This window comes from Muntiacus reevesi, chromosome 1, assembly GCF_963930625.1.
Source record: "Muntiacus reevesi chromosome 1, mMunRee1.1, whole genome shotgun sequence".
Classification (NCBI taxonomy): domain Eukaryota; kingdom Metazoa; phylum Chordata; class Mammalia; order Artiodactyla; family Cervidae; genus Muntiacus; species Muntiacus reevesi.
In genome coordinates this window covers 78,804,501-78,816,619 of record NC_089249.1, presented here as the reverse complement: position 1 = coordinate 78,816,619, position 12,119 = coordinate 78,804,501, and the positions used below count along the sequence as shown (strand labels likewise).

General features: G+C 54.2%; 1 protein-coding gene across 1 annotated transcript; it reads left to right on the top strand.

The window, feature by feature from the left end:
* Nucleotides 1-7,639, top strand: CHRNB2 (cholinergic receptor nicotinic beta 2 subunit). The gene is made up of 6 exons (XM_065926258.1): nt 1-64; nt 1,290-1,435; nt 1,623-1,667; nt 2,120-2,229; nt 2,987-3,962; nt 7,463-7,639. Exons 1-6 carry the CDS (start codon nt 1-3, stop codon nt 7,631-7,633), a joined length of 1,512 nt encoding a protein of 503 aa, XP_065782330.1. The 3' UTR covers nt 7,634-7,639.
* The last annotated feature ends 4,480 nt before the right edge of the window (nt 7,640-12,119 follow it).

Below are 12,119 nucleotides of genomic sequence, written 5' to 3'. Positions count from 1 at the left end.
ATGGCCTGGCTCTCAGGTCCCATGGCGCTGCTCCTCAGCTTTGGCCTCCTCGGACTGTCCTCAGGTAAGGACAAGTCGCCACGCTCTGTCTCACTCAGGCTCGAATTTGTAAGGGAGGGATCCCTAAGGCGGGAAGTCTCTTGGGAGTTAGGGGAGAGACCCCAGGAAAGCTGGGAGTACCTGGGAGGCTGAACTGGGAGAAGGACTTGCTCGAAGTGATGCGGAGAAGAGAAGGCAACCTGGGCAGTGGTGGCGGGGAATGTGTGGGTACAGAGAGGAAGGAAGGAGGGGATCTCCCCAGGATTTCTGGGGTGGCAGGAAGGGGAGACTCTGATTGCAGCTGAATTGCTATTTAACTTCCAGTAAACCAGTAGCTCAAGACAATCTACCTGGTTCGGCACCCTCACTTGGCTCGCCATCATTTCCTGTCCCTCATGTTGGGCTCCCGATTTTGCTCACTCCACGGGGGCAAGGCAGGAAACGGAAACAAGCAACTTCTCAACTCTCTTGGAGGGTGGACAGGAGACAGGAAGGGAAGAAGCTCTGCCAGGCTAAGGGCCAGGGAGGGGTCTCTGAGGACGTGCGGGTGCGTTTGTGCAGGGTTGCAGGAGATAGTGTGTGGTGGGGCAGGTACAAAAGGAATATACAACCAAGTGAGCTTTCCATATTTGCCTGCAGTCTCATGAGAGGTGAGCTCCTGTATGTGTGGAACTTGAGGTGAAATGTATGCCCTGTCCCACACAGCTCAGGTAGCCCAATTATTCTACTCCAACCCAATACCTTTTTGGGAGGGGGTCACAGCCAGTCACATGTAGAGGCGCATAACATTATTGGTACACAGAGATGGGTGCTGACTGAGAAGAAAGGCTGTGTGGTGGGACACATATAACTGTTCTCCTTTCACTACTCTCTAAAATCTTCCTTGAATTGTAGATATCTTCTAGAAGAAACCATGGAAACAGAAACTTCAAATCTTTTGAAATGATCCTCTGAGATCTTGCAGGAAGAGCAGGGTCTCCACTGATCCTTGAAGAATAGGTTTTTAGTGGGAGACTGTGGGGGGACTGTCTGGGCTTCTTGGTCAGTGATCTCAGAGAGGGACTTCTCTATGAGGGGCGTCCATGGGGGCAACCTAAGAATTTTGCTGTCTTCTTAGGGATGAGCTATGGGAAACTACAGCTTCCTATTTGGGCCTAGGTTGTCCCACTTGCCTAGGGAGAGTGGGATCCTGGGTGGGCCCTCCTTGCTGTGTACTTACCTCTTGCCCCCAACCCCACTCCCCTGCCCAGGAGTCTGGGGTACAGACACAGAAGAACGGCTGGTAGAGCATCTCCTGGATCCTTCCCGCTACAACAAACTTATCCGCCCAGCTACCAATGGCTCTGAGCTGGTGACAGTACAGCTCATGGTATCACTGGCCCAGCTCATCAGTGTGGTGAGTGGGGGTCTCAAACTGTATGCCCAGCTACTGAAATTGGCATAGCCAGAGTATGTTTGCACTAATTCTTCTGGAGTCCCCAAGGCTTGGGCAGGTGGGGGAAGGAGCCTGGGTGGTGTAGGGGGCCCACAGACTTGAGGGTCGGTGGCAGGGGGCACTTCTCAGCAGCTTCTCTTCGTTGCAGCATGAGCGGGAGCAGATCATGACCACCAATGTCTGGCTGACTCAGGTTAGAGCTCTTCCTGCCCACACCTCTGGGCTTCTCTTTCCTCCATTTTTTCTTTCTTTTCTTTTTTTTTTTTTGCATGTGCTTTTCCCTCTTTGAATCTCCTCAAGAGAGGCAGAAAGGTATAGACCTTGGGATCTTAAATAACTGGATATGAGTCTTGGTTCTTCCACTCACCAGCTCTGTTAACTTTGAATATGTTAAACACTGCAAGATTCATTTTCTCATTCACAAAATGTAGATTCTAATATCTTGGCTTGGCTATGCAAATTAAATGAAAAGCCACTTTTGCTGGGCTGAGAAGTCATGGTGGCAAGGCAATGACTTTTAAAAACTTCCTAAAAAAAAAAAAAAAAACTTCCTCAAGCCAAATAGGCCTCCTCTTGTCCCTGTCCTTGACCTTGAGCCCCTCCCAGGGCAGAGGTCGGTGCTGCCTCCCTCTTTCCCTTTCCCAGGAGTGGGAGGATTATCGCCTCACCTGGAAGCCTGAGGAATTTGACAACATGAAGAAAGTTCGGCTCCCTTCCAAACACATCTGGCTACCAGATGTGGTCCTATACAACAAGTAGGTGACCCTGGAGGGATGGGAAGGCTGGAGGAGAACTTGAGAGTGCTCAGGTCTTGAAGAAAGTAAATTAGCTCATGCTGGGGGAGAGAAGGGACTTTTCATTGGCACAGACAAGTCACTACTCAGACAGACAAACCCAAACCCGTGAGGTATAGTGTGGACAGCCAAGGTAACTTGGGTCATGGCCAGCTCCCTCCCAGTCAATTAGGACTCCCAGTGTTTGGAGCTGTGGTGTGATACAAATAAGAATTGACAGCCCCCAGTGTGCAAACTGATTAAAAAATAGGCTTTCCTGGAGGAATGATAAGAATCAAAGAACTTGGGGGTCCCAGTTTCTCCCCCAGGTTCCATCTGCTCTCCTACAATAAGCCGTCTTACCTCCAAGACCCAAAGCCACTAGTCCCCTAGACTCCAGGGACCATCTCCTGCTCCCACCTGCCCCTGGCCCTCTCCGTTGCACCGGACTCCTCACTCTGACCTCCCTGGCTTCCCCAACGTCTCCACCTTCTTGTGGACCAACCGGCTTATACAGTGCATGACAAGTAACAGAAGGTCCCCTCAGGCCTTCTGACCAGGACACCTCTTCTCCCCACCAGCCCACCCACATCCCCTTCTTGCTTAATAATTCCTGCTCCTTTCTCTCTCCCTCTTCCCATACCTCCCTTCGGCTTTCCTCTCTTCCCACTCAGGGCTGGGTGAATGGATGGGGTGGAGGCATGCTTAAGTCAGGGCTGACTGTGCTGTCCCTTGGCAGTGCCGACGGCATGTACGAGGTGTCCTTCTATTCCAACGCCCTGGTCTCCTACGACGGCAGCATCTTCTGGCTGCCACCGGCCATCTACAAGAGCGCATGCAAGATCGAGGTAAAGCACTTCCCATTTGACCAGCAGAACTGCACCATGAAGTTCCGCTCGTGGACCTACGACCGCACTGAGATCGACCTGGTGCTCAAGAGTGACGTGGCCAACCTGGACGACTTCACACCCAGCGGCGAGTGGGACATAGTGGCGCTGCCCGGCCGGCGCAACGAGAACCCGGATGACTCCACTTACGTGGACATCACATACGACTTCATCATCCGTCGCAAGCCACTCTTCTACACCATCAATCTCATCATCCCCTGTGTCCTCATCACCTCTCTAGCCATCCTCGTCTTCTATCTGCCGTCTGACTGCGGTGAGAAGATGACGCTGTGCATCTCCGTGCTGCTGGCGCTCACCGTCTTCCTGCTGCTCATCTCTAAGATCGTGCCGCCCACCTCCCTCGACGTGCCGCTAGTCGGCAAGTACCTCATGTTCACCATGGTGCTCGTCACCTTCTCCATCGTCACCAGCGTGTGCGTGCTCAACGTGCACCACCGTTCTCCCACCACGCACACCATGGCGCCCTGGGTCAAGGTCGTCTTCCTGGAAAAGCTGCCCTCGCTGCTGTTCATGCAGCAGCCGCGCCACCGCTGCGCCCGCCAACGCCTGCGTCTGCGGCGGCGCCAGCGCGAGCGAGAGGGAGCCGGCGCCTTCTTCCGCGAGGCCCAGGGGGCCGACTCCTGCACGTGCTTCGTCAACCGCGCGTCGGTGCAGGGCTTGACTGGGGCCTTTGGCTCGGAGCCGGCGTCGGCTCCGGCAGCAGGCCCCGGGCGCTCCGGGGGACCGTGTGGCTGTGGCCTCCAGGAGGCGGTGGACGGCGTGCGCTTCATCGCAGATCATATGCGGAGTGAGGACGACGACCAGAGCGTGAGTGCAGCACAGGGACTCGGGCATGGGATGCGGGGCTGCAGGGCATCTCGGAAGCTCCGCAGACAAAGCTAATCGGAGTGCAGGATGCCGACAGTGCGAGTCTGGCCTGGGGCTGTGGGCCTGGGCGCTGGCGCAGCCTCTTCTCCTCTGGCTTCTGGGAGGTGGTGCCGCCTAAGCTGCGGTTGGTACAGGATGACCTTGCGGCTTCCCGAGTACTAGCATCCGGAGAGAAATGCCTCAGCTGGGGCATCCTTAGTGTCGTTAGTTTTGGAAAGGTGGCCAGAAAGGGGAGGAGGCCCTTGTGGGTTTGCAGCTGGCCTGTGGCTGTGTCCCCGGAGACCCTCTCTGCCGCTTGTATTCCTAAGACTATGTTGTTAACCTGCAGCTCTTTGCACAAATGAGGATGAATCTTTTGGGTGCCCTGCTTTGGGGGCAAAATTGAGAGCAGTAGAAAGTGTGTATGGGAGGGGTGGGGGGTGGTTAGGTGGCTCCACTGGCCACTGGGAAGAGGACAGAGCCCCAAATCAATATCCTTTTCCTTCTCTTCTGAGTCCTCAGGGAGTGGCCTTGTGAAATATTTATGGAGGTGGAGGCAGGTGAAGGCCAGGGCTTCCAAGACCTGCCCAGAGCTTTCTACACACCCGGCTTTTTCTGCAGTGGCTCTCCCTGAAGGGGACTCCTTGGACACTGAACCAGGGGATGAGGAGGGGGAAATATGAGGGGTTGACTTCCCTGCATTTGGGGTTGTGGCTGGCCCCATCCAGCAGTCTTTAATCACCTGGCTGGTTCCAGGCTGCGGCTCAACTGTTGCCATGATAACTGGCCATGTTTCCACTGGGATGCAGTCATTCTGGCCTAGGGAGTAAGGAAGGGCAGGCTCCTGCATTATCGTTTGTGGGGGGTGGGATGCTCCAGAGCCTAGTGTCCCTTGGGAGGGCAGGAGCTGGGGCTCGAGCCAGGGAGCAGGTTATGGTCCTGATGGAAGATGAGAGGGACCGAGGCAAGAGAGGATGGGGCTGGAGGCTCAGAGGTGGCTGGGGCCAAGTGGGGAATGCTGGTGGTGCAGGGGCTCAGCTGGCTGTGTCACTGCCTCTGCCTTCCCCATTGCAGCAAACTCACGTAATGTGCATTTACTGAGCTAGGTGATGAGGATGCAATGACCTACTTGGATGTTTCACAGGCATCTCAGACTTAACATGTCCAAAACTGAGTGCTTGATTTACATCCCCACCACCAACTTGCACCTCCTCTCATCTCCCCACCTTTTAGTAAATGACATCACCATCCACCCAATGGTTTAGACCAGAAGCGTGGAGTGATCTCGATGCCTCTCTTTCTTATCTCCCCCACCATCCAGATCATCAGAAGTCATGTCTTGTGAGCTCAACCTCCAAAATAATTCTCAGTTTCATCCTTTATTCTCCATCTCCATGCTCCCTCCCTGGCCACAGGCCTCCATCAGCTCTTGCCTGGCTTAGGGCAGGGACTTCTAATGGTCTCCCTGATTCAGTTCTTGTGCTTCTCCATCCAAACAGAATGTTTCCTGCTAACTATGTGTCATCTCTCCACAGCTCAGGTCACTGGGTTATCTGACGCTTGTTCTAAGCAAGCTAAGTGCTTTCCTGCCTCAAGACTTTTGGACATAAATTGGTCCATCTGCTTGGAATGCCCTTTTTTTTCCTTTTAAAAATTATTACTATTATTAATTTTTGCCCTACTGTTGAGAGTAAGTGACCCTTTATCCCAAACACTCCAGCTTTTCTCTCCCAAGGACAGAGATACTGTCTTCTATAACCCAAGCTCGGTGATCAAATTCAGGAAATTAGCATCAATACCTTTATCTGATATTAAGTCCATACTAAAATTTTTTCAATTGTCTCAGTAATATCCTTTGTAGCATCTCCTCCACCTCAGTCCAGGATCTTGAATTGCACTTGGTTGTCCTGTCTCTTTAGTTTGCTTCACTCTGGAACGGTTCCTAGGCTTTCCCTTTCAGGGCATAGGCATTTTTGAAGGGCCCAGGCCAGTTGAAGGTCCCTCAGTTTGCAAGTTGGACACAACTTTGAAACTAAACCACCACCACCACAGTTTGGGTTTGTCTGTTTCTTTCTTCAGTTTATTCCTGATACAGCTGGCTCCTTGTCACTTATCAGATCTTCGCTTAAGGTGTCACTCCCTCAAAGAGGCCTCCCCAAATCACACCCTGAATGATATCTCCGCCTCCATTGCTCTGTCCTTTGCTTCCATGTAAGCACCCAGAAGGGTGTAATTATTTTTATTTTTACTCATTTTGTGTCTGTCTCCCTCAGCAGACTGAACTGCAGGATGTGTCTGTCTTGCTCTCTCACATCCCCAGTGCCCAGAATGGTGCCAGGGACACAGGAGGCCCAGGGTTACAGATGAACACGTGTGCAAGGGCCAGACTCAGACGGGAGCGGAACGGCCCTGAGTGCAGGCCAGCTCTCATGCAGACCCTGTGACTGGCTCCCAAACACAGTGGTTATTCTCTTCTGGATGGGTTTGTTTGCATCTGAGACTCAGTCCTCCCACCCTGGGGCTGTTGGAAGGGGCTCCCCAGGCAGTTAGATAAGGAGAGAAGCCTGCAGGGCAGCCCTTCATTCACTAGTTCAACACGCATTTACTGGAACTCTGAGTTTGAGATGCTGGGATTACAAAAATAAGTCAGATCAGGTCCCTGTAGTTTACAAGCTCATAGCTTAAGTTGGGGTGGGGGTCGGGGAGGGAGGAGAGGACAGGCATATGAATTGAACTGACAATACAGTGGAGTAAAAATACTGGGCCTCCCTGGTGGCCAGACGGTAAAGAATCTCCCCTGTAATGCTGGAGACCTGGGTTCAATCCATGGGTTGGGAAGATCCTCTGGAGGAGGGTGTGGCAACCCACTCCAGTATTCTTGCCTGGAGAATCCCCATGGACAGAGGAGCCTGGTGGGCTACCGTCCATGGGGTTGCAAAGAGTTGGACATGACTGAGTGTCTAAGCACAGCACAACACAGAGATGCATGTGTAATGCTGAGGGAGCCCCAGAGGAAACAGGCTCATTCTGATCAGGGGGACCAGAGAAGGCTTCATAGAAGAGGTGACATTTTGATTTAAGTTTTGAAAGATGTGTAGGAGTTCACAAGTAGAGATAGGGAGGACTGGAATTCTAGACTGGGAGGAAACGCAAAGGCCCAGAGACCTGAGAGGACAGACTGGAGTTTGGTAAGTCTGAGTCGGACTTGGAAGAAGATAAATGTTGGCTCATATTTGTCATGGGTGCTCTTGATTCTAGACTTGGGAGTTTGGGTGCCTGCTGAAGGCAGTGGGGTCACTGGAGGCTTTTAAGCAGGCAAGACCGGAGCCGAACTTTGGAATGGTCACTCTGGGGTCAAGGAGGGAGAGGAGTGATGTGTGATGGAAGTTGCTTATACCCGATCCAGTCCCCTCCTGTATTATGTGATTGATACCTGGGTCTCCTACCCTTCCTCTCTCCAGGTGAGTGAGGACTGGAAGTATGTTGCCATGGTGATCGACCGCCTGTTCCTTTGGATCTTTGTCTTCGTCTGTGTCTTTGGCACAATCGGCATGTTCCTGCAGCCTCTCTTCCAGAACTACACCACCGCCACCTTCCTCCACGCAGACCACTCGGCTCCCAGCTCCAAGTGAGGCCCTCCCCAGCTCCATGCTCCTTCAGCCCCTCTGTTGGACAACAGTTTTGGGTGGAGGAGAGATGAGTGAATTACCAGAAAGAGGGGTGCTGCCCCCACAGACCCATCATTTCGCTTCACCTGGAGCCCCTCCCCCCCTCCCCCCACACCCAGCCAGCACTGACCTGGAGGCTGGACCAACTGCATGGTGTCCTGGCGGCTCTCCTCCTCTGGGACCAGCTCAGGCAATAGTGTTGCTGCCGGAGGACGAAGGCTGAGAAGTGGAGGATGGAGTGAAGTCATCGGCCGCCTCCAAGTCATGGAAAAGGCTGTGCGGGAGCAGGGGTGGGACAGGGGCTCCGACGCTGTGCTGGCTGGCCTGAGACCATGCAGCTCAGAAGCGAGATGCGAGGGGGAGAGGGGTCTGGGTGTGGCCTGAGGTCTGTCCTCGCCTAACTGACAGCAGCTGACTGGGTGGGCCTCACAGTGGCCCGGGGCTCCTGCTCAGATGTTAGCCTGGCGCTGAGGTAGGAGTCCTGGGGGAGACTTCCTGCCCCACAGCCCCTCATTTCTATGCAGCGCAGTGCTCAGCCCCAGGTCCCTTCTCCAAGTGAAGGATTCTCCCTAGACTTCCTTTCTTATTCAGGCCAGGGCGTGGGAGCAAGTTTGGTATTAGGGGCGCCTCTGAGTTTCCAATCTTTGGGTGACCTATTTGGAGCGTAAAGGCTAAATTCTCAAACTGTATGAGTTCAGCTTCACAGGCTGTTCCTCTCCCTCCTCCCCACCCCCTGCCTCGCCTGCAGTTTGAACGGACTGCTTGCTGGAGTAAGTAAACTAAGGATGTTAGCTTTCAGCAGACCCAGCCCTTTTGCCCGCAGCAGAGCAGGCTGGGCAGGAGAGGGCTGGCTGTGGAGGCCAGCCAAGCAGGGTGTGAATGGCCAGAGCTCTGCCACATCAGCACGGCTCCTGCTCCCGTCCTTCTATTCCTGGCTCCATCCTTCCTGCTCTGGCTCCTCCCCTTCCTCCTCCCAACCAAACCTGAGCTAGGCTGCTGCAGAACTTGGGAAGGACAAGTGTGCACAGCGGACTGCAGAGAGCATGCCCTGGAGGCTGTATCCTGACGCTTCTCCCAGGGGCTCCCCTGGCCTATGAGCCCGGGAAACAGACCTCTTAAGGGATCATCAGGCCCAGACCCCATCACATGACTAGCTCTGATTTGTGGTCCCAACATGGGCTCAGTGCTCAGCCAGCAGGTCACAGAGGGGTCTGTCTGCCAAGGGCGTCTAAGGCACCTGCCTGACACACCATGCTCTTCTCTGGAGTCCAGCTGGACGCCTGCTTCTGCAGGCACTGAGGTGGGGAGACGCAGTGTAAGTGCAGAGTCTGGGTGCCCTGCCACTTACCCTCAGCCATCCTGAGCAAGTCTGGCGAGGCCTCAGTTTGCTCATCTATAAACTGGGGCTAGTAAGTCCCTCTTCATGGGGTTGCTTTGAGGAAGGCATGACGTCTGTGAAAAAGCCCAGCACTGCACCTGGTGTAGAGTAGATGCTTGGGGGGTCGTCTGAGAGGCAGGCGGAGCTGGTGGGCATGGGCTCAGCTACCTGTCATGTCAGTCTTCCTCCCAGACCTACCCTTACGCTGGAGGAAATAGCCCACTGAAACAGGGCCTGGGTCTGGGGGAGCTGGGGCTGGAGAGATACCACACAGGGGGTGCTGGGGTGAGCCTAACAGCCTTCTGGAGCCCCTTCAGCAAAGATTTGTCCCATTCCTGGGCTGAGCTCAGGCTCTGGCCTCCCGACACAGGTGTGTGCTCAGGTTCCCAGGAGATCTAGTCCCGTGCTGGCTGTGGAGGAACTCCATCCAGACATTAAACCAGCAGCTGCATGAGGTGTGCATCTCCCCACCTGTCAGAATGGGCATGCAGACATCTCTTTTGGGGGGTGAGTGTCTTGGCATTATGGAGACTCCCTTCTTCTCGAAACAGCAGATGGACAGTTACCTGTGTTATCCCTGGACCCACCTTAAACTCACAAGCCTGAGGAAACATCCTAGAATCTGAAACAGCTATTGAAAAGGAACTCTCCCTCTGTAGGGGAAGGTGCTGACCTGAGGCCTTCCTGCCCAGCTCTCCCAGGCTCCTTGCCAGGGCAGGGCTGCTGGGGAGGCCCCATCAGCTGCTGTCCTGGCTGGACTTGCTTCCAGTACTTGCCGCAAGTGGCTTTTGTCCAAGGAAATTACTCGACAGTGCCAGAAGGGCTGCTAGAGAGCGGCTTGTCCAACTCCTCTCCATGAACCCAACCGACACACAGGGAAATGCAGGCCCGGAGGTTGTCTGCTGCCTGACCTGAACTCTGAACTTGTTCATCCTCATCTGTGACTTGAGGGTGACAGCTGACTGAGGACTGCAGCAAGGGTGTGAAGGATCAATGTATAGAAGAAAGGGTTAACCAGGCAGGTTCCCTGGGGCCATACCATTCTCTCCATCTCTGGGTGCAGGCCCTTGCGGACTGCCCGTTGGGAGGACAGAGGTGGAGGGAAGAGGGCTCAGGCAAGGTGTTACCATGTGTCAGTACAGGCTTTGAACCCTCAGGGTATTGAGAAGCTTTGGAGAACCAGTCTCTTCCACTCATGGGTCCTCTCTCCTCTTGGTGGTGTTGGGGATGCCTCTTGGCCCCTTCCATGGGTGGGGGGGGGGAAGCGGGGCATGGTGGGCATCTCTGGAGAGAACTGGGTACCCAGCTCAGCACCAGGCCAGGACGGGTGGGGTGGGGGTGGGTGGTCCCACATATGAAGAGAGAGGGAGAGATGCTGGATGGAAACCCAAGCAAGCTGGACTGGGGAGATGGCAGCGAGCAAAGAGTTGAGACTGTCTGCATCAGAGACGGGAAGGCCACAGGCCATCTGAGAACCATCTTTCATCTGAAAAGAAGGTGTGAAAAACTGTCTGCTTGTGATGACTAGCACTGCAGCAGGAGGAAGGCAGTCTTCTGGCAGTGAGGAGTCTAATACTGGAACAGCTGGTCCCGAGTTATTGCAGATTTAAAAGCAAATAAGACACGGGCAGCGCCCAGCTGGCATTTCTGTGGTGGAAGGCTGGCTGTGCGGGAAGGGCGGGTCGTTTCCCCCTAAGGAAAGAGGGAGGGCGTGCAGCTTCGTCTCCTGTCCTGCGTCTCCTCCCACCCCCAGTGGGAGCTTCCGGGCACCAGTGGCCTGCTCCGGGCCAGCTGCTTCAGATGCCTTGATTTTACTCCTCACAACAATCCTGCAGGGAAGGGGCCCCTGTTGACAGAAGAAAAATGAGGCCCAAGAGACCAAGAAATAACTGGTAAGTAGTGCTGGCCTGAAATCCCACACTGACCCCAGAGGCTATGCTCTATGGCCTCTGAGGCTGGAAGAAGAGCTTCCTTGGGAGGGAAGTGAAGGGTATCAGGGTCTTCTCTGAATCCCCTCCCGACTCAGTTCCAGCTGTCACCTTCTGCTTATAGGTAGAGTTGGGCTGGTGTCACAGCATCCCTCACACGCCAACTCATGCTGGCCAGTCGGCCACTCACGACTAGACAGAGAACAGCCACCTTTCAGTATTCATCCCAACAAGTCTCAGAGGTCAGTTTGACAGTCACGTGGTTCCTACGGGACTGTCGGTCTAGGAATCATTAGGACACCTCACCCACCTGCTGTGTCCCCGTCTTCCCCCACACTGGCCTTGGCCACCCCATCTGCTCCTGGAATATTTGCACTGGTCTAGCCCACTCCAGGCCAGACTCAATAGGAACTCAAGATTCTCATAAAGAAAGTTGTTTCCAAAGATGTCTTATCTCTGTATAATCCTTGAGAGTGGGGGTGGGGAGATCCTCACGGGCCAGGGTTGGTGAATATGGGGAAAAGGGAGAATACTGGGGAAATTGGACCCATGAGAGGTTAAAGACATTAAAAAATCTAAAGAAAAGGTCAGTGGTAACCAGTGATTGTGATGGGTGGCCTGACAAGTCCATTCATCAGATGGAAAAGATAAGGCTTGGCCTGGAGTAGACAGAGCCCAGGAATAGCTCCTGGGGAGGCCCTTTGTAAAAAAGGGGCCCTGGAGGACAGGGCAGAGGTGAGGCCTGGTCTCCTGGCGATAGATATGGCTGTGTGGAAGGCACATCTGCTCCTGGAACATGGGTTTGACCCGGGCCCGCATCCTGGAAGCCGTATTAAATGGTGGGCCGAGATGAAATGCCGGCTGAGTAACAACCAAAATGCCCTAGGAAATCCCTCATGTTCCCAGGGGGCAGCCTTGCCTTCCAGCCTACCTGGAGCTGGGAGCTGGGGGGACAGTCCTATATCCTGCACTCACCTTAGGTATGAAGAAAATGGTTCGTTTTCTAAAAGGCCTGAAACATCTCCCTCCAGGTGGGACCAGATGCCCGAGGAGAGAGAGGACAGGTGTCGAGGCTCCAGGCCTCACAGTAGGCAGAGACACTGTCCTTCACTGTCTGTAGAATCTGTTCAGCTCGTCCGACTGT

Coding starts and splice junctions, on each gene's coding strand:
- CHRNB2 (XM_065926258.1), top strand. CDS start 1: ATGGCCTGGCTCTCAGGTCCCATGGCGCTGCTCCTCAGCTTTGGCCTC. Junction 1,436..1,622: donor TGGCCCAGCTCATCAGTGTG/GTGAGTGGGGGT, acceptor TCTTCGTTGCAG/CATGAGCGGGAGCAGATCAT. Junction 2,230..2,986: donor GATGTGGTCCTATACAACAA/GTAGGTGACCCT, acceptor GTCCCTTGGCAG/TGCCGACGGCATGTACGAGG.